The sequence below is a fragment of the Daktulosphaira vitifoliae genome, unplaced genomic scaffold, assembly GCF_025091365.1.
Source record: "Daktulosphaira vitifoliae isolate Bord-2020 unplaced genomic scaffold, ASM2509136v1 Scaffold_3, whole genome shotgun sequence".
Taxonomy (NCBI): domain Eukaryota; kingdom Metazoa; phylum Arthropoda; class Insecta; order Hemiptera; family Phylloxeridae; genus Daktulosphaira; species Daktulosphaira vitifoliae.
Window position 1 is genome coordinate 21,905,668 of NW_026099574.1, and position 23,365 is coordinate 21,929,032.

A 23,365-nucleotide genomic window follows, 5' to 3' on the forward strand; every position below is an offset into this window, starting at 1 on the left:
TTAACTGTTTTGATACTATTTTACTCTTGAGAACTGGTTTTCATTAACGTATAAGAACAAGTTTTAAGAATGATGAATAATGACCTGCTGTATAGTTTATACAAAGAAATACGAAGGTCACGTAAGTAAGTAATAAATAGATAATTTAGATAAGATCAAATATAATATTGAAAAAATAATATTTTAAAAATAGTTGACTTAAAATTTAAAAATAATAAAATAAATTGATTAAATGTGATTTATTTTATTAATAATTTGTAATTTCTCTAGTAAAAGATAAAGTAAAAAAACCATTATAAAAAAAAATTAATGGATTTTTAGTTAAATAATCTGATACTCAATAATTTATATTATTCAAAATATGTTTATAGATTAAATGAAACTAAAACTAGAAAAATGGGTTTAAAATCTATTACACCTGAAAAATTAGAAATAAGAGATGGAAACTAATCAAATGGAAAATGTTCATTAAATCTATTTCCTTTTTTTTTTTTTTTTTTATTATATTTAATGTAATATATAAATAATAAAATAAATAGTATAAGCTAAACAATTTAATCTACAGTATAGTTAAATTCAAATATGTAATAATATTTTTAAATAGATTGTGCTGTCTGATGAAGTGTAAAAAATTTCGGCTTGTAATTTTTATAATTTACTTTTAATGTCTCTTAAGAACTAGTAGAATAGCCACACAGAGGTTTATTGAATCAAGATTTGCAAAAATTAATCTTTTTTTAGTACTTGTATTATACGAGTAAATAGGGGATGCTTTAGCTACTTAACACCTCAAGTAGATTATACTATTATTTTAAATGTTGTAACATGGCTCGTGGGTGCTGGTGGCGGGCGTACGACGACTTTAAATATAATACCGCTGGTTATAGGTGTATACAATTATCAAATTAAATATAATAAAATGAAATACAATACACATATTATTATTTTAAAGGTCGCAGTAGAAAATAGAAATGAAAATAATAATTACAGTGATTATACTATTATAGCAACCGATAACGACGAGCGTACGCGTATTAATTCTAAAAATAAATTATTCAATATACTAATATTTTATTGTATGGTCGACGCTGCCGGTTGTCCAAAACCCGTTCATAAGATTGCAGCTGAACCGTATCCGCACGCACATAATTGCGTACCTCGTTTATTATATAAGTTTCAAAATATTGTTCGGACGACGCTGTTGGTCGTCCAAACATTGTTCGCGTGTGTATCCGTACTCGCATATACCGAGGAAAACAACTTAAATGTTCGCGCACGACAAATGTATTATAACTATTTTGCTATTTAAAAATTTGCATTTTAATAAAATTGTAGAATTAATAATACACAATTAATTTTCTTCTTATAATTAATTTTAGTAGGGGTGCGATCGTCCCGTCGTTCAAGCCAAAAGCCGCCACTGGTTGTAACCAAAAATATAATAATTACTGCAGTAATTATATTTAGTACTTCGGATATTAGATGTATTTTGAAGCAGAGCGAAACATTTTTTTTAATCTTTGGAGCTTGGACATCGCTAAGTTCTTAAGACTATTTACGCCTATGACACAGATATTTGTGTTTTTTAGAATCTATACAATATTGATTTTAAAGAATATTTAAATAAATTTGTCATATATGAGATATACCTTATGCAATAACTATGATCATATTTTACTTTAAATGTATAGGGGACTACTAAAATTTATCATTGTGATTCACCTATTAGACAGTTAATCCAAATAAAGCAGAGGTCGTTATGTTCACTAGAAGGAGAATAGGACTAGACAGTTTTAGCATTCTTACTCTAAATGGACAAGAAATTAGCTTAAAATCGGAAGTTAAATAAATACTTAGGTATTATCTTAAATAGTAAGCCAAAATGGAAAGCACATATTGAGTCAAGAATCAATAAAGCAATGATCACACTGTGGATTTGCAGCAGAGTCTTGGGAAAGACACAAGGTTTTAAACCAAGAGTTATGTATTATCTGTACACTTCAGTGATTAAACCTATGATATTGTACGGTGCCCTAGTCTGGTAAACCAGAACAGCGATCGTTATAACTAGGAAAGAACTTGGTCGCATACAGAGAATGGCTGCCATAGCCATCACTGGAGCATTAAGAACTACACCAACGGTCGCATTATAGAGGCGCTAATCGGATTGCTTACTCTGCATCTGGAGATCAAAGCTTACGCCAAAGCCACAGCGCTAAGACTTCAACAACTTAGGTACTTGGACTTTGGAGAGCGACACAGCAGCACACGGTAAAATAATAAAAGAAATAGACCTTAGCTTATTGGAATACCCCTTGGACTATATCAAACCGGTTCATAAAAATAATATCGCCTACACGTAGAGAATGGAATATTAATTACCTGACCGAGAAAGGAGGATTTATAATATATACAAATGGATCCAAAAAATCATAATAAATAACTTGTATTATTTAAACTATCCATTAGATAGTAAAAAAAATAATTATAAGTTCCTATTTAACACTGAAGTTATCCATAAAATTTAACCTATGTATTAATTTATTTTTACAATAAATTTGATATTTACTATGGTTCATAAAAATAAATCAAATTTTAAGCTGTACATTTTTAACGTTAAATAGGCATTCTTAATAAATCGCATTGTTTAGTGTAAAAATCCGCCTATCATACTCTGATGACTGTGCAAAGAGCGCAAAATATTTAAGATCGATTCACACAATTTCATTGTAAAATTTAATGTTAATTATTTTAGCAATCGAAATCTTTTATAACAATAAATAATCCAACTATTTTATATTACTAATTTTTTTTTCTTGTAGATATTCTATGAATACCAAAATTATAGCTGAAAGATTTAAAGACAAACCAATGTCTCCAGCCGAATCTGTAATATATTGGACTGGATATGTTATTTGGCATAAAGGTGCACCTCATTTAAAATCTCCTACACTTACCATGTAGTACTAATATTTGTTAATATATATAATTTCAGTGATTATTTTAGGGCTATCAATTATATTTTATATTTTATACAAAGTATTTAAGACGACTAACAGATTAGTATTCAAATAATCTATGCATATGCTACAATATTTTCTATATAATAAAATTAAATCTGATTGAACTTAAAATTTGTAAATAAAAATGTAGCTATAAATAAACATATTTCATACTATTATAATAATATTATTACTAATTATTACGACATAAATGTTAACCAGGAAACATTTTAGCTTCGATGCGAAGCTGAGAAGGTATTGGTTTTACTAAGATGTGTTTATTTTTTTTTTTTTTTTTTTTGTCTGTTACCACTTTTTCTCAGCTCTCACCGAACGGATTTCTTTCAACGATACGTCAAAAGATCACAAATCGTATCTAGTCGAAGACATTACCCTTCAAAATTGAAAAAATTTCCCTCGTTCCCCGTAAATGGGGGAAACCTCCAAAAAAATTACAAATTTAAAAATCGCTAATTTTCGAAATTTTTTCAATTTTTTTTACTAAAAACTGCCGTAACTTTTTCAAAAATGAACATATCAATATAATTTTTTTTTATATAGATGCTTGATGTCTTTACCTATCATTTGGTATATTTTTTTTGTAAATCTGACACTTAACCTGCCCACAGGGGGGGATTTAAAATGACAACTTTTTCACAAAAAATTAACTTTTTCAACTTAACTTTTGAAAATGTTCCGGAAGGTCTGACACTTTTATATATATCTTAAATTAAAGCTAATGTAATATACTTTAATTTGAAAAAAAAAAATTTGACCTCTGGACTTGTCTTCGTGGTGAAAGTTGACATCAAAGTTAATAAAAAATTACGATTTTTGTAAAATAATTTTTTTTTATATTTTTAACTTAATAATGCTCTAACTTTTTCAAAAATGAACATATCAATATAATTTTTTTTTATATAGATGCTTGATGTCTTTACCTATCATTTGGTATATTTTTTTTGTAAATCTGACACTTAACCTGCCCACAGGGGGGGATTTAAAATGACAACTTTTTCACAAAAAATTAACTTTTTCAACTTAACTTTTGAAAATGTTCCGGAAGGTCTGACACTTTTATATATATCTTAAATTAAAGCTAATGTAATATACTTTAATTTGAAAAAAAAAAATTTGACCTCTGGACTTGTCTTCGTGGTGAAAGTTGACATCAAAGTTAATAAAAAATTACGATTTTTGTAAAATAATTTTTTTTTATATTTTTAACTTAATAATGCTCTAACTTTTTCAAAAATGAACATATCAATATAATTTTTTTTTATATAGATGCTTGATGTCTTTACCTATCATTTGGTATATTTTTTTTGTAAATCTGACACTTAACCTGCCCACAGGGGGGGATTTAAAATGACAACTTTTTCACAAAAAATTAACTTTTTCAACTTAACTTTTGAAAATGTTCCGGAAGGTCTGACACTTTTATATATATCTTAAATTAAAGCTAATGTAATATACTTTAATTTGAAAAAAAAAAATTTGACCTCTGGACTTGTCTTCGTGGTGAAAGTTGACATCAAAGTTAATAAAAAATTACGATTTTTGTAAAATAATTTTTTTTTATATTTTTAACTTAATAATGCTCTAACTTTTTCAAAAATGAACATATCAATATAATTTTTTTTTATATAGATGCTTGATGTCTTTACTTATCATTTGGTATATTTTTTTTGTAAATCTGACACTTTATCTGCCCACAGGGGGGGATTTAAAATGACAACTTTTTCACAAAAAATTAACTTTTTCAACTTAACTTTTGAAAATGTTCCGGAAGGTCTGACACTTTTATATATATCTTAAATTAAAGCTAATGTAATATACTTTAATTTGAAAAAAAAAAATTTGACCTCTGGACTTGTCTTCACGGCGAAAATGGCTACCGAATGCTATTTTCGTGTGAAAATTCTCGATTTTATTATTTATATTATATTTAACTTTATAATGCTATAACTTATTGAAAAGTTTATGGATCCACACAATTTTTTTATGAGAAATAATATTTTTTAATAAACTCTTTTTCATTCGACATACTTTATCTTAATCGAGATATTAATAAAGAACCAGCAGATCAAGTAGCTTTTGGAATAAAACACCAATTTTTTTAAAATTAAACAGTATCTAAAGATTTGCATCGAAGCGTTTTTTTTTGATAGTGATTTTAATCACTGTCAGATATCATTATACTTGATCCAACTATACCACGTCACCACTGTGCCGCGACCCCCCTGTGCTGGGTTTTTTGTCACTAATATTGCATATATTTTATTATTGATTTTAAGGCCTATTCTTTATTTATTATGTATATCATAATATTAATAAGTAATTTAAGTAAAGTATACATACACCGTTAAATAAATGTAAAAATGCAAGTTTAAATATTTGAACAAAAGAATGATTAATATTTCATTATCTAAAATCATTTAAAAGTTTTTTATTTTAACTCAAAATTATTCTTATAAGAAATTTTACAAATGTAAAAATATTTTCCTCGTAATTTGAACAAAATACACAGACTATTCAGCAAGTAAGAAAACAGATTAGTTGTAACAAACATTGAGAACAATAGAAATCCGTTTTCTTAGTTACTGAACTCTATATATGGAGTGATCGATTGAGGATAAGACACTCATTTTTCAAATATTATTGAATATTTTCAATTATTGTAAAGGAATATGTTGTTTGATTTAAAAAATCTTACAATAATATGTAGTAAAAAATTTTTCCATCACTTTAGGGCTCAAAACCTAAAATTTTAATTATTTTACGAGTTTTCACTTAATTATTATTAAAAAAAACTATGTTTGGTTTGTTGTTATAAAATTTCGTTTTTATCATTTATTTTTATCATATTGGTGGATTTTAATATAAGATAAAATTAAAGATATTCAAAATATTCAAAGATTTGGTCTTTAAGACGAAATTTATCATTAATTTTGTTTTTATATAACCGTAGGCAACAATAACCTGTATTAATGGCCCATAAATTATTATCAGTATTTATTTTGCTATTGTACAAGACAGATATGATAACAAGAATTATCTATAAAAACTTTTTTATATAACATTATAAAGAAATAAGGTCTACTGTATGCTAAACAGCCAACTAAAATAGAAAATTGGAAAAAACTCGGTAAACTACAACAAGCAAAAATAAAATTTAACGACAAATTTACAAGGGATGAAAATCAAAAGCAATTTATATTACAAGTATGAAATTATATAATAATACTGCAAAATTTTTAATTTTAAATTACTATATTTGTATTATAACCATTATTTTTGACTATTTTAAGTGGTTCAACATTATCGCCAGCTGTATCACAGGTTTAAAAAATATTCAAATTATAAAAATTATTATTGTAATAAACAATTATTATTTTATTGTATTTTTTTTTTTATTTAATATAACTAAGAAAATTTGTTAATTTATGAACAAAAAAACATACATGCAAAAAAAATTTAAAAAAAAAACAAGTTTTCGTAGTTGTTTTAAATTTTTATTTGGAAAGGATTCATAATTCGAAAAAAACTCAAATAACGTTTTTTATAGAAGATATCACTGTGATTAATATTACTTCTGTATAATTTCTGCGTAAAATTGAAATTTAAGACACTGGAAAAGTATAACTGAAAACTATGTCATTTTTTAAAAAAAATTAAGTGAAACTGATTTTTCTTATTTTCACGAAAAAATATTAATTTTACAAAAAAATAGTATATTACCTTATTTTTTGTTCACATTGAGTTCTATAAAAATTGTTCTTTGTATTTTTAGCGAACCTTCAAAAATAAAGAGCGTACACTCAAAAAAAGATAATCCATCCCATTTTTGAAGAACTTCAACCCCTTTGAGGCACGTGAAGGGGTTGACTTATTGTACTCAAATTTTACCAGTTTCATTTTTTCAGTGAACCTAACGAAATTTTGAGACCATGACTCTGAATTTATGAAGTCGAAAAATAAGGACCACCCTAATATATATATATATATACAGGTGATCGAAATCTGCTGACACTCAATTTCTCAGAAAATATTGAGAATTTTAAATTTTATTATGGAGACAAAAAATCAAGTTCAAAAAACTCTACAATAATATCTAGTCAAACCATTATTTTTTTCGTCCCTTCAAGGATAAATACCCTTATTTATAATTTTCTTAAATAGGAACCCTTATTTTTTACTTTATAATATCATAGAAAAAAAATTACAAACAATTTTGTTCTTATAATTTTTATTATCCGATTAACTGTTACAGCTTGTTAAAGTTAAGTGATTTTAGGCCAAATTTTTATTGTCATTATTTTTATTTGCTATTGCATATACCAAATTTTATTGATCAAGTTATGACAGGTAAATGAGCTATAAAAATTTACTATGCATTAAATGAGTGATAATAATAATAGATTTAAATAGGGTTTTCGGTGTATTATTAATAGCTAAGTCTAGGGTTTTGTAAGACTAAAGAATCTAAAAAAATACCGATTGCACTGCCACCGATATTATGAAACGTAATAAATGACAATATTTTTCCTGGAAGTCAAAATCTTTAAACAATTATAAAACGTAAACGGTTGTTCGGATAAAAAAAATTTTAAGAACAAAATTGTTTGTAATTTTTTTTTCTATCATATTATCAAATCAAAAATAGTGGTTCCCATTAAAAAAAAATTATAAATAAACATTTTTATCCCTGTAGGGATAAAAAAAAATTTATTTAACTTCATATTTGCTCTCACTGTACCGATTTCTTTCAAAAATACGTCAAAAGATCACAAATCGTATCTAGTTGAAGACATTACCCTTAAAAATTGAAAAAAATTCCCTCGTTCCCCGCAAATGGGGGAAATATCCAAAAAAATTACAAATTTAAAAATCGCTAATTTTCGAAATTTTTTCACTTTTTTTTCTTAAAACTTCCATAACTTTTTGAAAAATCAACAAATCAACATAATTTTTTTTTATACTAAAACCTTAGATATTTACCTTTCATTTGATATCATTTTTTTGAAAATCTATCACTTAACCTGCTCATTGGGGGGGATTTAAAATGGCAACTTTTTTACAAAAATTAATTTTTTCAACTTAATTTTTGAAAATGTTCCGGAAAGACTGCGTCCTTTAAACATATATCAAATTAAAGCTTATTTTATGTACTACAAAATGAAAAAAAAAAATTTGTCCCGACACTTTTTTTTCTACATTTAAACGGCTGCCGTAGTTAAAAAAACACTATTTTTGTGTTAAAATTTTCGATTTTCGATTTTAAATTTTCAACTTAAAAATGCTATAACTTTTTGAAAAATGTATATATCAGCACAAATTTTTTTTTTCTAAATACATTATAAGTACATCTTTCATTTGACATACTTTTTATTAAAATTGGACAATTTCCCCTTATATAGGGGGCGTTCAAAACTTAAAATATTGTAAAAAACATAGATCTTTTTCAACTGAACTTTTGAAAATGTTCCGGAAATACTGCGTCCTTTAAACATATATCAAATCAAAGATTATGTTATATACTATCAAATGAAAAAAAAAAATTTGTCCCGACATCTTATCTTCTATGTGCAAATGGCTGTCGAAAATTTAAAAAAAAATGTAATGTTTGCGATAAAAATTACATTTTATCGGGATGTTTTTTGTACTTAAAACTGCCATAACTTTTTCAAAAATGAACAAATAAAAATAATATTTTTTTGTATTAAACCTTAAGTAATTTCCTTTCATTTGATATCATTTTTTTTTGAAAATCTAACACTTATTCAGCTCACTGGGAGGATTTAAAATAGTAACTTTTTTACAAAAAATAACTTTTTCAACTTAATTTTTGAAAATGTTCCGGAAATACTGCGTCCTTTAAACATATATAAAATTAAAGCTTATTTTATGTACTACAAAATGAAAAAAAAAATTTGTCCCGACGATCTATCTTCTATACGCAAATGGCTACCATATTGAAAAATATACTATTTTTGTATGATAATTATGGGTTTTGTATTTTATTTTAATAGAAGTTGATGTTGCTTTTGCAATTATCCATCAATTTTTTAAAATTAAACACTATCTACAGATTTGCATCGAAGCGTTTCTTATGATAGTGATTTTAATCACTGTCAGATTAAATCTATACTGGACCCTNCTATCTACAGATTTGCATCGAAGCGTTTCTAATGATAGTGATTTTAATCACTGTCAGATTAAATCTATACTGAACCCAACTATGCAATATCTCCACTATGCCGCGACCCCACTGTGCTACCGTTTTTTTTTTTAATAGTTTTCAATTTATTAATGTTTCTTTATAATTCACATAAGTATAAAAATCTTATTTTAGATTGCCAATTATTAATTAAAGAATTAATTGCCAATGAAAACATTGAAATACTTCAAATATTTTTTTCAAAAATATTGACGTAAAAAATAATAAGTACACATTTAATTCATATAGTGGTAATTTGTTAACTGTCTAAAATATATACAAAAAATCATTTTAACCTTTAGACAGTTAACCAACCAGAGCGTAACAAAATTTAGTACACTAAGTTTTAAAAAGTCTTTTAACATTTCAATAAAATAAACTATAATTTAAAAAAAAAAAAAGTTTTTAGAGAAAGTTATTAAATTTAGTTTGTAGAATTTATTAATATATTATATTTATGTCTTTCAACGTTCAGTAAAAAATATACTTAAACAAGATTATAAAAATATATTACTTATAAACTTAAATTTTTGGATTAATGATAAATTAATGAATTGGATAAAACGTTCATTAAGTTAATTAATGTTTAATTATTTAAATTCTTATATATAGTTATATTTCAAACCAAAACTAAAGGGTTCTAAGATGTAGTATTTAATTGAAAAATGGTTGATGAAATGAATCATGCAAAATATTTTAATATTCTTTTTACGATTGTTGAAAAACTTTTTTTAACGGAGCAATTAGAGTTCCGGTTATTGTTGTATATTAATTGTTACAGGTGATTTTTTGAACTATTATACCTTTTTATAATAGTATTTGCTGTATCTAAATAAACAGCTTCTCGAGCCCTTATATATAAATATATATGAACTAATATTTATATATACTAACATAATAATATAATACATATTTGTACAAGGAGAATTACATAGACTATTTTACAAACAATTAAGCGCATAGGTATGAATATTAAAGCGCCTAATTATATAAATTGTTGTTCACTTTCTTATTATTTAAATTTGAGATCATTCAATGTTAAAATAAATAATTATATTGAATTAAAGTTTTATTTATATTATCTCAATAATAAGTATTTAAAAATAAAACATTAACATTCAAAATCAACATAATTAATTAACAGATTATTTAATGCTTCCTTGAAATTGACTTAAGATATAATTACCGAAATTCAAAATATAATAAATTAAATGAAAAAGAGCAGCTGTTGGTATAATGTTTACCTTATTATTAAAATGAAATAAATTATATAAAATAAATTAAAAGCAAATATTTCATGAAATTTGTTAATAGAGATGTGTAAATGAACTCGTTACTGTTACTTTGTCACGATGGCATAGATGTTATTACTTATAGTTTTTACTACAAAGTAAAATAAATGGTGACTAACCAAAAAGTACTAATATCTATAACAGCTTCAATCAGTACATAAATAAAAGAGTGACAGTATAAGTAAAATAATTGTGCGATTTATACCAATACGAAAAACTGATATTTGATCTATCGATAAAATTAATCAGTTATCACTTCTTTTGTTACTTGTCTAATTAATAATATTAATTATATTAGATTAATAGACATAAAAATTAATAGATTAGTAAAAAAATATTTTTAATAGATTTATAAGAATTGTGACTTATATTATTTTAAATTTAAATATATATTAATTTAAATTAAAAATATATTTAAAACATTAATTTAAAACTAAAAAAATATTTTAAATATTCATCTCAAAAAGCCAAAAAAATATTAAAAATTCGCGTATTCTTCTTTCTGGTACAACATTACTATTATCAGTGCTAAACACATACTGACACCACAACTAAATAATATTCTCTCTTCATCTTTAGTGACCTTATCACCTAGTCGAATAAATTGTCACAAACTGGCAAGTTCATTAATATTCGACATAACAGATTTCATATTAATTGCCGGCTTATGTATTTTTGGCAAAGCATATAGTTAGGTATTTGGTGACTTAAAATTTCAATGAAAAACCTGAAATTTTGTTTAAATTTTAATTTTGAAATATTGACTATGTTTGTAGTCTTAATTATCATTTTGATATTTTAAATTTTCATTTTTATCTTCATTTTTTCAGTTTTACTATAGAATTCACTATATCTCATTTAATATTCTCTTTTTGCCAAGAATTGATTGTTAAAATCAAAATTTTTATTTCAATACTTACTAAAAATCTTTTATAATTTTTTTTAAATAGATTTATAACAATATTTTCTACTGCTATCAAGGTCATAAAATGTATTCAACATAAAAATTGTACTCGATAAAACGGTTCGAGATTACACTAGTTGCAAACTATTAAGAATATGAATGAATCAGTTGTTCGTGAGATAAATTTTCCAATACTTATTGTGCTATTATGGTAACGACATTTTAATAGATCTGAGAAATTAATAGTTTTAACTAATATAATTGTTCATTAGTTAAGACTTTCTTGATTGTTTACATAAAAAAAATTTACTAATAATTATAAATTATTTTTATTAATAAAAAAAGAACTATACATTATAATAAGTGACGCTGAATAAGTATAACGACTATGAGATAAAACTGTAGATTCTTAAATATCACAAATATAATTATTGGTTAATATATTATTAGTGTCTTTATATTATTAAGAGAAATCACTCTATTTGGAATTGTTGATCAAAATTATATGGGTTTTCACTTGATTTTTATGCAATTTTACTAAAACCCTAAGCAATTGTATACTGTATAATTTAGACATATTATTTACTTACAGTAGTAACAAGGACATATGAGATCTCCTAGAAAACAATGAGGATATTTTACTGTAAAAATGTTCATCTAGTACTTGCATAAAGCATTTCCGTAAACAAATTAAATTATGATTATGTAATGATTAATGATCTACAGTCATTGTAAAAATTACATTTATAAGATAAATACATTTTTTTAATCTTTTTGTTTTTTTCAAATAACAAAAATATCTTTAGAAAACACAATGATACGATTATAAAATATTATTGGAAACTATGGATGGATCTATGGAAATTGTAAAGGTCAACATGTTCCAGACAGTATCATTATGTTTATCTTATGTCACAAAAATCTTGCGGGTTCACGTAAATGGAAATACCAAAACTAAATAGAATCATACATTTGTGGTGAAAATGACTCCTCCTTCCTTATCATTAATTTCATTTATGTGTCATTAATCCATTAAAAGATTCCATAAAACATCATATTTAAAGATGAAACAAGGCCATAATTTAATGTGATTTTGGATGAGTAATTGGAGTAATTTTTGTGTAGGCATTGTCTGAAACAAATCATTCAGTCATTGTTTCTTTTTCAATGTGTTAACTACAGTAGAACATATTATAATAGGCTTTTTTTTCTTAATTTATGAACGTGTGACAATCTATTTGAAATGAATATAAGTGAACTGGTGTCATTTTTAGTATTAGCATTAACATTATCAATAATAGGTCAAACAATACCACAGGTTTTAGGCAAATCATCAAGACATAATCAAACGAATTTTGTTTCTATCAAAAATAATTCATCAGAAATAATTTCTATTAACAATGATTATCCATCATCACAAGTGGCTGATTTGTTTTATAGGACGTTTGCCAACTTCACTATTCGTCTTACTAACAGCTCTGCATGTCGAATTCAAACCGAACTGTACATTAATCACTTGAGAAATCATACTTATTGGGCGGCCAGAAGTAAGTTTCCAAAGGTATATATTTTACTTTTTTGGATTATATTGCGTACAAAAATAAATAAGATTTTTTTAATTTCAATAATTTTTGTTTATATTTTATTAATAAAACGGTATATTATTAAAATACAATTGATTTGTCCTCGATTGATCCTTGGAAGTACACGAAAATGCATGTAATTAAAATTTTTTTAATAAGGATCAACATTAAAATAAATCTTATCTGATACATTATATTTAATTAATCATTAATTTTTATTCAATACTCCACTTAGTGGTGTACCTGTGATGTTTCAATAGGGCGGGTGATTTAAATCAAAAAAATTTTAGTGAAATTTTTTAAGTTGATTTTTTACTTAAAATGTTGGATTGTTTCACTAATGAGAATGCTTAGTGCCCCCCCCCCCTAAAAATTACACTGATTTCGTTGCGGATAATATAATATTTATAGACCACTAAAATATATTTATTTAAAATATGGTATTAAAATACCTACCTAATTATAATATATTTTATTACAGTGGCTGATTCCTGGAGTCGATATCCAAATGGTATATTGGCTGGCGACAATTATCAAATGGGAGTTTATGACGAATGTATTGATGTGGAATATCCAATTCATGGACAATATTGCTTAGCTGATATAAAATTATATGCATCAACAAAACGCAATTTTTCTGTGAGCCCATTGCAAGTTTCTAAAAATCTGGAGAATGCTTGGGATGAAATACTCGGGGTATTTATTTATATTACTTAATTTATTTTATTTAAGATGTGACCTAAATATTTTTTAAACATTGTTTATATATATAAATTTATATAATTATTATTTGCATAAATTATAAACACTATAATTTATGAAATATTTTCTTTTTTACCAACAAAAATTTAATTTTAATATATTATTATTATTATTAAAGATTAAAACATTGATTCAAACCCGACATAAGGAAATATTTGAATATTTTTATTATTATGCTGTGATATATAAATTAATTTTTCAAGGCTTATTTTTTCTTAAACAAAATAATTTCTTCATTTAAAGTTCTATACGAAGCTGAGAAGGTTAATTTTACTATGATGTGTTTTTTTGTATTTGTCCAAAAAACTTCTCAGCTCTTACTGAACCGATTTTGCTAATCTACACGTCAAAAAAAACCCCGAGTTATATCTAATTGAATAAGTATTGCTTTCTATAATTTAAATAATTATACTGAATTTTTTTTAATAAGGATTAAAAACTAGTATCTTTTTTGCATTTAAAAATTGCCATGACTTTTTTTAGAAAAACTCAAACATAATAACATTGTTATTAAGTAAAATATAAATAATGATCTTTCTTATGATATGCTTTTTTTGAAAGCCCAAGTCAAATCCTGCATAAGGAAAGGGCTTAAAGAAACAACCGTAAATATTATACATTTTTTTTTTAACATAATTTTTTAAATGTTTCTAAATCGTCTGACTACTTTTAATCTATATCAAATTAAAGACATAAAAACGTGCTATAAAAATTATTCAAAAGAATTAGTTTAAAAAGCGTGTTTTTTAAACTATGTTTATTTTTCACTTTTTAGTTTTTTATGACTTCGCTGTCATAGTCACGGAGTGTTTGTTTGTCAATTATGACTATCAATAGATATAATTTCTGTATTTCCAGTTAGTGTACTTATAAACTCACAACAATGTGTTTTATTACCATTGTTAATAAAGGCTATATACCTGCGAATATCGTCATAAAAAACCAATTAGCTACCTGTATTTGTAATCCCTTATATATTATAGATATACAGAGTGTTCAGTAAGTCAGGAAATGGGTTTCTATTGTTCTCATTGTTTGTAACAATGAGAACAATAGAAACCCGTTTCCTGACTTACTGAACACTCTGTATATTAACTCAAAATGAACTTTTAAATGTTTATTATATCTAATAAATAAAAATTGAGAATTACAAACAAACATACAGGTGAAGCTAATATAAGCGTGTTAAAAAAATTATTATATTAATTAAAAATAAATATTTTAATATTAAATAAAAGCGTGTTAAAATCAAGTTGTACATTTAAATTTAATATTGAAAAAATATTTATTTATGTTATTATTACAATAAAATGCAAACAATTGTGGAACATAAACGTTCATTGAACAATACCTCGAAGGTCTTATACCTAATAAAAAATAGAATCCTTTTGAGGAACGTATAAGTTTGTAGAAATATAGAGTTTTTTTTGTATAAGTAAATTTAGTGCATAGATCACTGTCGGGTAACAATCTACAGTAGAGTCTACTATGCTGGATAAACTGGATCACAACTGTACTAGATTTTTTTTAATAGACCAATATATTTTTTGTCCATAGTTTTAAACTTTTTATATGTTATTTTAAATCATTATTAAAACGATTTATTGTTATTGCTTTAATTATTATAATATTATTGATAAATTTCATTTCAATGAAACTTAAAAAAATATATGACATATGTTAAATGCTTACAGTGGGTCGATCATCCTAATCAAATGTCACGAAATGTTTTGAAATTTGGTATATGCATACCAGAATCTTGTAAAGCTCTTGATCTAGAAAATTCTTTACAATCAACTTTGGATCAAGTGTTTTTACCGGAGAACGTAAAAGCTATAGCTTCTGTCAATCCAATAATGTGTTCCTTGGGTAAAGATTTATATCCATACACTAGAGGGTATTATACTACTAGGTAAATTTTTTAATTAACATTATAAAAAAATTGAGTATATTAAATGGAGTATACTATTGAATTTGGAATTTTAAAATACAATTAACTTTTATTATAGTGGTGTTTTTCTAATTTTTGGTTTGACTTGCTGCGTTGCTACAATAGTTCATATCAAATATTTGTTTAAAATAAAAAAGAAGGATCCAAGTAAGTTAATAGTAGGTAGCCTATTTTAATTTTTAATAATTAATTAATTTGAAGTGTTGAGTAAATAATTAAAATCATGAGATTTGAAAATAATTTAATAAGAATATAAAATACACAGGACAACAGCCATTTTTTTGTTTACAATTTTTATATGAATTACACATGGAATTTCAATGGTGATTCTCAATTTAGCTCATGATTTTTCTATCACGACTAGTTTTTGAAATTATTAGTAATTATTAGTTTTAAGATAAACACACAGTAAATCGTCGTTAAAAAAATGTATTTCTTTTTTAATTTTCCTAAAATTATTTTATGATATCTAATCATATAATAGTTCACTATTATACACATCTTTTATTAAACATCATGAAATTAATTTAGAAAAATAAAAAAAAAATTGTATATTTTTTATGTCCATTTTACTGTTAGTTATATGATAACAAAAATAGTTTATTTGTTGTATTTTAATATTAGTATTGATTTTTTACAACAATAATTTTTTATAGTCCAATGTAATGGAATTTTGCAATCGTTTTCAATTATAAAAAATGGCAATGAATTATTATTATTTGATAAGGATAATGTTTTGAATATTTTTAATGGTTTTAAATTTGTTGTAATGCTATTTATACTATTTGGACACCGATTTATGCATTTGATTGGAACCCCTCAAAGTTACCCTAAAGACTTTGAAATCGTAAGTTCTACAATCAAATCAATTAGTTAAACAACTACACTTGCTATTAATAGTTATATTATTCTTTAAAATAATTAATTTTCTTAGATTTATGTCAATGGTCCAGCTATTTTATTAACTAGTATGAATTTGGTTGATCCATATTTTTTTATGAGTGGCTTTTTAGCATATAAAATGCTTTACCCGACTTTAATCGGCAAAGGATCATTTTTTTATAAAATATTTATGCCGATAATTTACAGAATTGTAAGGTATAACATAAACTTAAATCCTATTATCAATTATTATAATTTTAATTTATTTAATCAAAATTTGTAATAGAATGCTACCTGGATATATCGTAGTGATGGCTTTTACCGCTCAGTTGTTGCCTCACTTTGGTAATGGACCATTTTGGCAACAAAAAACGTGGAATGAAGCAAATTTATGTAAAGACTACTGGTGGACAAATATTCTATTTATCAATAATTTTATTGATGTAAAATACCAAGTAAGAATTAATTTTTTTAATTCAGTACCTTATACATTTACTTGTATCAATATAAATCAAGATAATTTCGAACACATCAGGTTGTTTAAAAATATGTATATATTTTGGTGTAACATATTTTATTTTGCTATTAAAAATTCCCTTTTCTAAAACTGTATTTCACTGCGTTTAAGTACTTTTTATTTGGCTAATTACCTTCACTTTTTAAAGTGCAAATTGAAATATTTGTATTATTTATTAATATTTTTGAACTGCTTGTTCATTAACGTTACATAATTATTTGTTATAATTAGTTAAAATTTTAATATTATTTGCATTATAAAAATTCATATTAGTGTATAAATTATTGTTAAATTACTTTGGTTAATTGGTTGAAATGCGTTTTTTTTTAGTTTTTATGTCCATTAGTTAATTAAATAAAAAAATTTGTAATAATCATGAGATAATAAGACTTAGTGCAGGTAGTATTTTTGACACCGTAAATTTATAGTGTATACTTTATAGTTAAATGCAAGGAAAATAAACGTAAAATGTATTATTGATATACGTGACACTTAGGACATATGCACAGAATGCATGGCAGCCAAGTAGTTTCACGAACGATATCTCAGTAGACTTTAGGGAGATCATTGAGTTTTAACAAAAAATAGTGAATTATTTTTACTTGTAATTATAGAATATTATCTTATACTTTTTGATTTAAGAATATGATGTGTCAAAAAATATGATTTGAAATTTAACGATACATTTAAATTACCTAAAAAATATAACATAACACAAATTTTTCAAATTAAATTACATTTTATGGTAATAAGAAAAAAAATTAGTAAATTATGCTTTGACTTTGATGTTTGAGTTCATTTATATTTTACTATAAATATTAATACTATATATATACTTAAATTACATATAAGTTATTAATTATATAATAAATTTATAATTGAGTTTTAGTAATAATACGTGAACTAATATTTTCATTTTTAGTGTCTTATTATAAGCTGGTATGTTACCTGTGATGTACACTTTTACATACTTGGTGTTATAATATTGTATAGCTACATACAAAACAGAAAATGGGGTATTGGAATGCTTCTACTTCTTATTTGTTTATCATTAATATTGCCGTTTTACATAACATTCATTACTAAATTAGATGGCGTGCTCAAAGTGAACATACCGTAAGAACATATTATTATGAATAATATTTTAAATATTAATAGTTGATGACTTATATTATAAATACAATAGAACCTCAATAATTTGACATTCAAGGAAACATTTTATTTTTTTAATTTAGTAATATTTTTAAGATTTTAGAGAAAAATTTGACTTGAAGAGTTTTAAAAATTTATTCTAGTTATTTTTGTATTCACAACTATTCATATACAAATTACCGGTGAAACTCGATTGGTAATCTAAAATTTAATGAATGTTTCATAGATTTTCGTATTTACCATAAATATAAAGTAAAATATAGAAAAATTCAGAACAATAATCAACATGTATTAATAAAGAAATTAAATTTAATTGTACAACTAAATTCAATTTTTTTAAGATATAAAGATTCAAAATTCTAAAAAAATACATAATAAATTATGATAATTTCTTCATGTTATCCTTAGGATTTTTCGAGTAATCAAAGTTTTCTTAAAAGAATAAAACACTTCGTCTTGACAATTTTAGTGGTTTAATGTGATTCAACTCTATTTGTGGAATTACATTTAAATAATTTATATTTTTATTGACATTAACAAATGAGTCATGTGTAAATTAATTTGAATTTTAGTTTCTTAGAAAATCCTAGAAGTTCTATGACGTTTAACAAAATTTATAGACCTAGTTATTTAAGGGCAACACCATTTTTAGTTGGAATAGCTATTGCATTTCTAGTTGAAAAATTAAAGGAGACCAAATTTAAAATGTCCTATGTAAGTTGTCACAATCAGATTTCATTAAATATAAATATAAAACATTGATTTTTATTTCTTTACATTGAATATAAAAGAAAGTTGTTTTTATTGGGACATTTTTTATCACTGTGATTGGTTTATGGGCACAATTTTATGGAGCAATATTTTATAAAAAGACAAAATTATATGATCCCGTTGAAAATGCATTGTACGCGAGTGTGAGCCATTGTACGTGGACTGTATTGGCATGTTGGTTAGCTGTTTGTCACTTCACGACGGGTTATGGTAATTTTATTCATTAAATTAACTACATATAAAATTTTTGAATTATTTTCTTTTCGTCATAGGACCATTAACAAAAATATTGAGTAACCGTTTAGTAGTTCCTTTGGGCAGACTATCATACTGTGTTTTCTTAGTAAACCTGACTGTAATGACGATTTCCGCGGGTTCGCAAAGATTACCAACACATTTCTCTTTTTCATCATTGGTAAGCTTAATTGTTAATGTTTACATTATAATGCTACGTTTAACTAATATTATTACTTTTACACTCTAAACTGTTTCTATTAGCTTCGATGCGAAGCTGAGAAGGTATTGGTTTTACTAAGATGTGTTTTTTTTTTTTGTGTCTGTTACCACTTTTTCTCAGCTCTCACCGAACCAATTTCTTTCAATGATACGTCAAAAGATCACAAATTGTATCTAGTCGAAGACATTACCCTCAAAAATTGAAAAAAATGCCCTCGTTACCCGTAAATGGGGGAAACCTCCAAAAAAATTACAAATTTAAAAATCGCTAATTTTCGAAATTTTTTCAATTTTTTTTACTTAAAAGTGCCATAACTTTTTCAAAAATAAACATATCAATATAATTCTTTTTTATATAGATGCATAATATCATTACCTTTCATTTGGTATATTTTTTTCATAAATTTAACCCTTAACCTGCCCACAAGGGGGGATTTAAAATGACAACTTTTTCACAAAAAATTAATTTTTTTAACTTAAATTTTGAAAATGTTCCGGAAGGTCTGACACTTTTATATATATCTTAAATTAAAGCTAATGTAATATGCTTTATCATGAAAAAAAAAAATTTCGGACTTTATCTTATCTTCATGGTGAAAATGGCTACCGAATGCTATTTTTGTGTGAAAATTTTCGATTTTGTATTTTCCATTTTTAACTTTATTATGCTATAACTTTTTGAAAAATGTATGAATCATTACAATTTTTTTATGAGAAGTAGTATTTATATAGATCTTTCATTCGACATACTGTTTTTTTAAATCGGACCATTTCCCTAAATACAGGGGGGATTCAAAACATAAATTTTTTTCAAAAAAAATTAACTTTTTCAACTTAACTTTTGAACATGTTCCGGAAGGTCTGACACTTTTATATATATCTTAAATTAAAGCTAATGTAATATACTTTATAATGGTAAAAAAAAATTTCGGACTTTATTTTATCTTCATGGTGAAAACAGACATTAAACTTAATAAAAAAAATACGATTTTTGTAAAAAAATTCTTTTTTATATTTTTAACTTTATAATGCTATAACTTCTCGAAAGATGTATGGATCAATATAATTCTTTTTTTTGTAGATGCATGATGTCTTTACCTATCATTTGGTATATTTTTTTTATAAATCTGACTTTTTACCTGCCTACAGGGGGGGATTCAAAATGACAACTTTTTCACAAAAAATTGACTTTTTCAACTTAAATTTTGAAAGTGTTCCGGAAAGTCTGACACTTTTATATATATCTTAAATTAAAGCTAATGTAATATACTTTATTATGCAAAAAAATTGAATAGTCCACCAATTTTTTAAAATTAAACAGTATCTAAAGATTTGCATCGAAGCGTTTTTTTTTGATAGTGATTTTAATCACTGTCAGATATCATTATACTTGATCCATCTATACCACGTCACCACTGTGCCGCGACCCCCCTGTGCTGAGTTTTTTTTTTATAATGTTTTTACCTGTGAATTGTAAATTTCGTTATGCATGGAGGATCTAAAATAGATGTGTTCAAAATTAATTTTTTTTCTTGCTTGATTCTTGTCTTAAAATATTAATATTTATTTTATTTTCTGGGATATTAATTAAATGTTGTCATATTGTAACAATATATTTAATGCATAAAATTATATTATGTATTATATTTACATTTGGCAGATCAATATTTGTATTTATGACATTTTCAAAAGTTATTTAGTCGGAGCTTTGCTGTATTTCACAATTGATGCACCTCTATCTGACTTAATTAAAGCAGCATTTGGAAGAAGGTAGATATTTACAATTTATGATGCATTAATTTTACTTAAATTCTTTGAAATTGTATGAAATCAGTTACATTGTAATGTATGATTTTTATGATATTTGATAAACAAAATTCAATTATAAATAATTAATGTTTCCAGAAAAACCCAATTCAAATCAAAGGAAAAAAGTATTCACCATGAAAATGTACTTAATCAGAAAAACACAAAAATTGAAACAATTGTGGTGGAGTCTGCGCGACTATAAGTGTTAAAAAAGGATTTATTACTAACATCGTTAAACATCGCCATTGTATTAGTAGGTGCTCACTTTAATTTTCTAAGTTGAGTCAGTAATATGAATTCAAAAAATATAACCACTCAACTTTTTTTTAAATTGCACAGGAAAATCCGTTTATCATAAACTACTTAATAACTTACAAAATAAGCTTTTTAGTTACATGTATATCTTTATTTGATCCTTATACCTTCTATCAACTTAATTTTTTTAAATGAAACATACAGTCGCATAGCTAGCATTTTTCAATAGAGGTTAATACCAAAAAAAAAAAAAATGTAATAATCTTTTTTATGGTAAATGGCCAATGGGGGAATTTAGCTCTTTTTAGCCATTCCCTGGATACATCCTTGGTAACATACGTATTTAACTAGAATATGAAAAATGATTTAATTAAGAAAATGACTGGTTGATAACAACTATTAGGCCAGTACTTCAGAAATTATTTTTATACTTAGTTAAGATGATCCAGGAAATGTTTAGTAATAAAAATCGACATATCCAAATTTCAATTTCAGTAGGGGAATGTGGAGTAAAATGTAATTGTGCTTCAAAAAATATCTAACTTTAATTGTGAAATAAATATGTGTTAAAAATATTTGATTATATTGTGTTTTTAAATAAAAAAAATATATGTTTCTCTTTTAAATTAATTTACTCTATTGATGTAAAAATAATAGTTATCAGAATTACGAATTTTATAAATTAATAAATTAGATTTCAGATAGGAAATTTATTGAATTCAAGGTAAGTTTAATCATTTCAAAAGTTAAATTTAATTTTCAATTTTGTTTATATAGATTTAAATAATTAAAGATTAATATCATAAAATTCATTTTGCTCCACAAAATATTTTATTAAGTTAACAGTAACTAATATTTTATGTTATTTGTTACATTTTTATGTGAGACTATTACAAAAAAACCAATATATATATATATGATAGTAAATAGAATTAAATAATTCTGAATAGAATTCTGTTGAATTTTAATAGTAAAGAGTTAATAATTTTATATCATTAAAATGATTACATATTACAAGAAACTGATTATTATTTATTTTAAATATTTTAGTAGCATTGATTTTATCATTTTAAATAATTAAAGTAAAATTGTGTTGTTTTGTATTTTAATTTTGCTTCATAGATGGGGCAAAATGAAAAATTTTCTAAGTTTAAAATAAAATGTATAATTTGCTATTGAATTAATTATTAAAAATAGAATGTCGATTAATTAAATTACATAAAATTTGTGATTAATTGGGTTTTATTGTAAATTTCTAACTCTATTGTATAGTAATGGCTATTTAAACCTTATAATATCCTTTTTGTGCTACATTTCTCTACTGATAGAAAAGTTGTAATCGATCAGTCATTTTTTTGTTAGAGGATATTTTATTTTTAAGCTAGTTACATATGATGTCATTGAAAAAAATAAATGTTTATAATTAGTCATTATTATAAATTGTTAGAGACAAACCGATAATGTACTTAATAATTGATAAATGATAAAACGAATGTTTTTAAAAATCCAAAAAAATATTCGCATAATTAATTTTACATTGTAAAAAATTTAATGGATTTTGATAAACAGATTATACTGTATATAATGTAATTGTACATTTATATAACAGCACTGAGACGTTTTTAAGCAAGTTTTAGGCCGGTCAATAAGACTTCGACCATAATTGAAAAGTGATTAGGTATTATCTAGGAAGTCTAGAGACGGTCTGTAAATTTCCTAATGTCTGTTTTGAGACTCATTTAGAGCTTCTCAGCAGGAAATTATAGGACACTGCAACTATTGTACCTAAGATGGTTTTAATATCTATCT

The 23,365-nt window shown here is 24.6% G+C and overlaps 1 protein-coding gene and 2 long non-coding RNA genes across 4 annotated transcripts; 2 read left to right on the forward strand and 1 right to left on the reverse strand.

The window, feature by feature from the left end:
• The first annotated feature begins 30 nt into the window (after window positions 1-30).
• LOC126901468 (uncharacterized) lies at window positions 31-6,109 on the forward strand. The gene is made up of 3 exons (XR_007703048.1): window positions 31-125; window positions 2,823-2,926; window positions 5,974-6,109. It is a non-coding gene; the product is annotated as an uncharacterized LOC126901468 (long non-coding RNA).
• On the reverse strand, window positions 3,280-19,839 carry LOC126901470 (uncharacterized). The gene is made up of 2 exons (XR_007703050.1): window positions 19,732-19,839; window positions 3,280-3,443 (listed from the first exon to the last, which is right to left on the reverse strand). It is a non-coding gene; the product is annotated as an uncharacterized LOC126901470 (long non-coding RNA).
• LOC126901453 (nose resistant to fluoxetine protein 6-like) lies at window positions 12,566-22,274 on the forward strand. 2 transcript variants are annotated; one of them, XM_050677893.1, is made up of 13 exons: window positions 12,566-12,965; window positions 13,483-13,697; window positions 15,458-15,675; window positions 15,773-15,861; window positions 16,371-16,561; window positions 16,649-16,812; window positions 16,883-17,051; window positions 18,036-18,229; window positions 18,838-18,979; window positions 19,057-19,246; window positions 19,309-19,451; window positions 21,153-21,262; window positions 21,398-22,274. In XM_050677893.1, exons 1-13 carry the CDS (start codon window positions 12,662-12,664, stop codon window positions 21,501-21,503), a joined length of 2,235 nt encoding a protein of 744 aa, XP_050533850.1. In that variant the 5' UTR covers window positions 12,566-12,661; the 3' UTR covers window positions 21,504-22,274. The 2 variants fall into 2 exon arrangements, with proteins under 2 accessions (XP_050533850.1, XP_050533851.1); XM_050677894.1 differs by having other exon boundaries at window positions 12,900-12,979.
• Window positions 22,275-23,365: the final 1,091 nt, after the last annotated feature.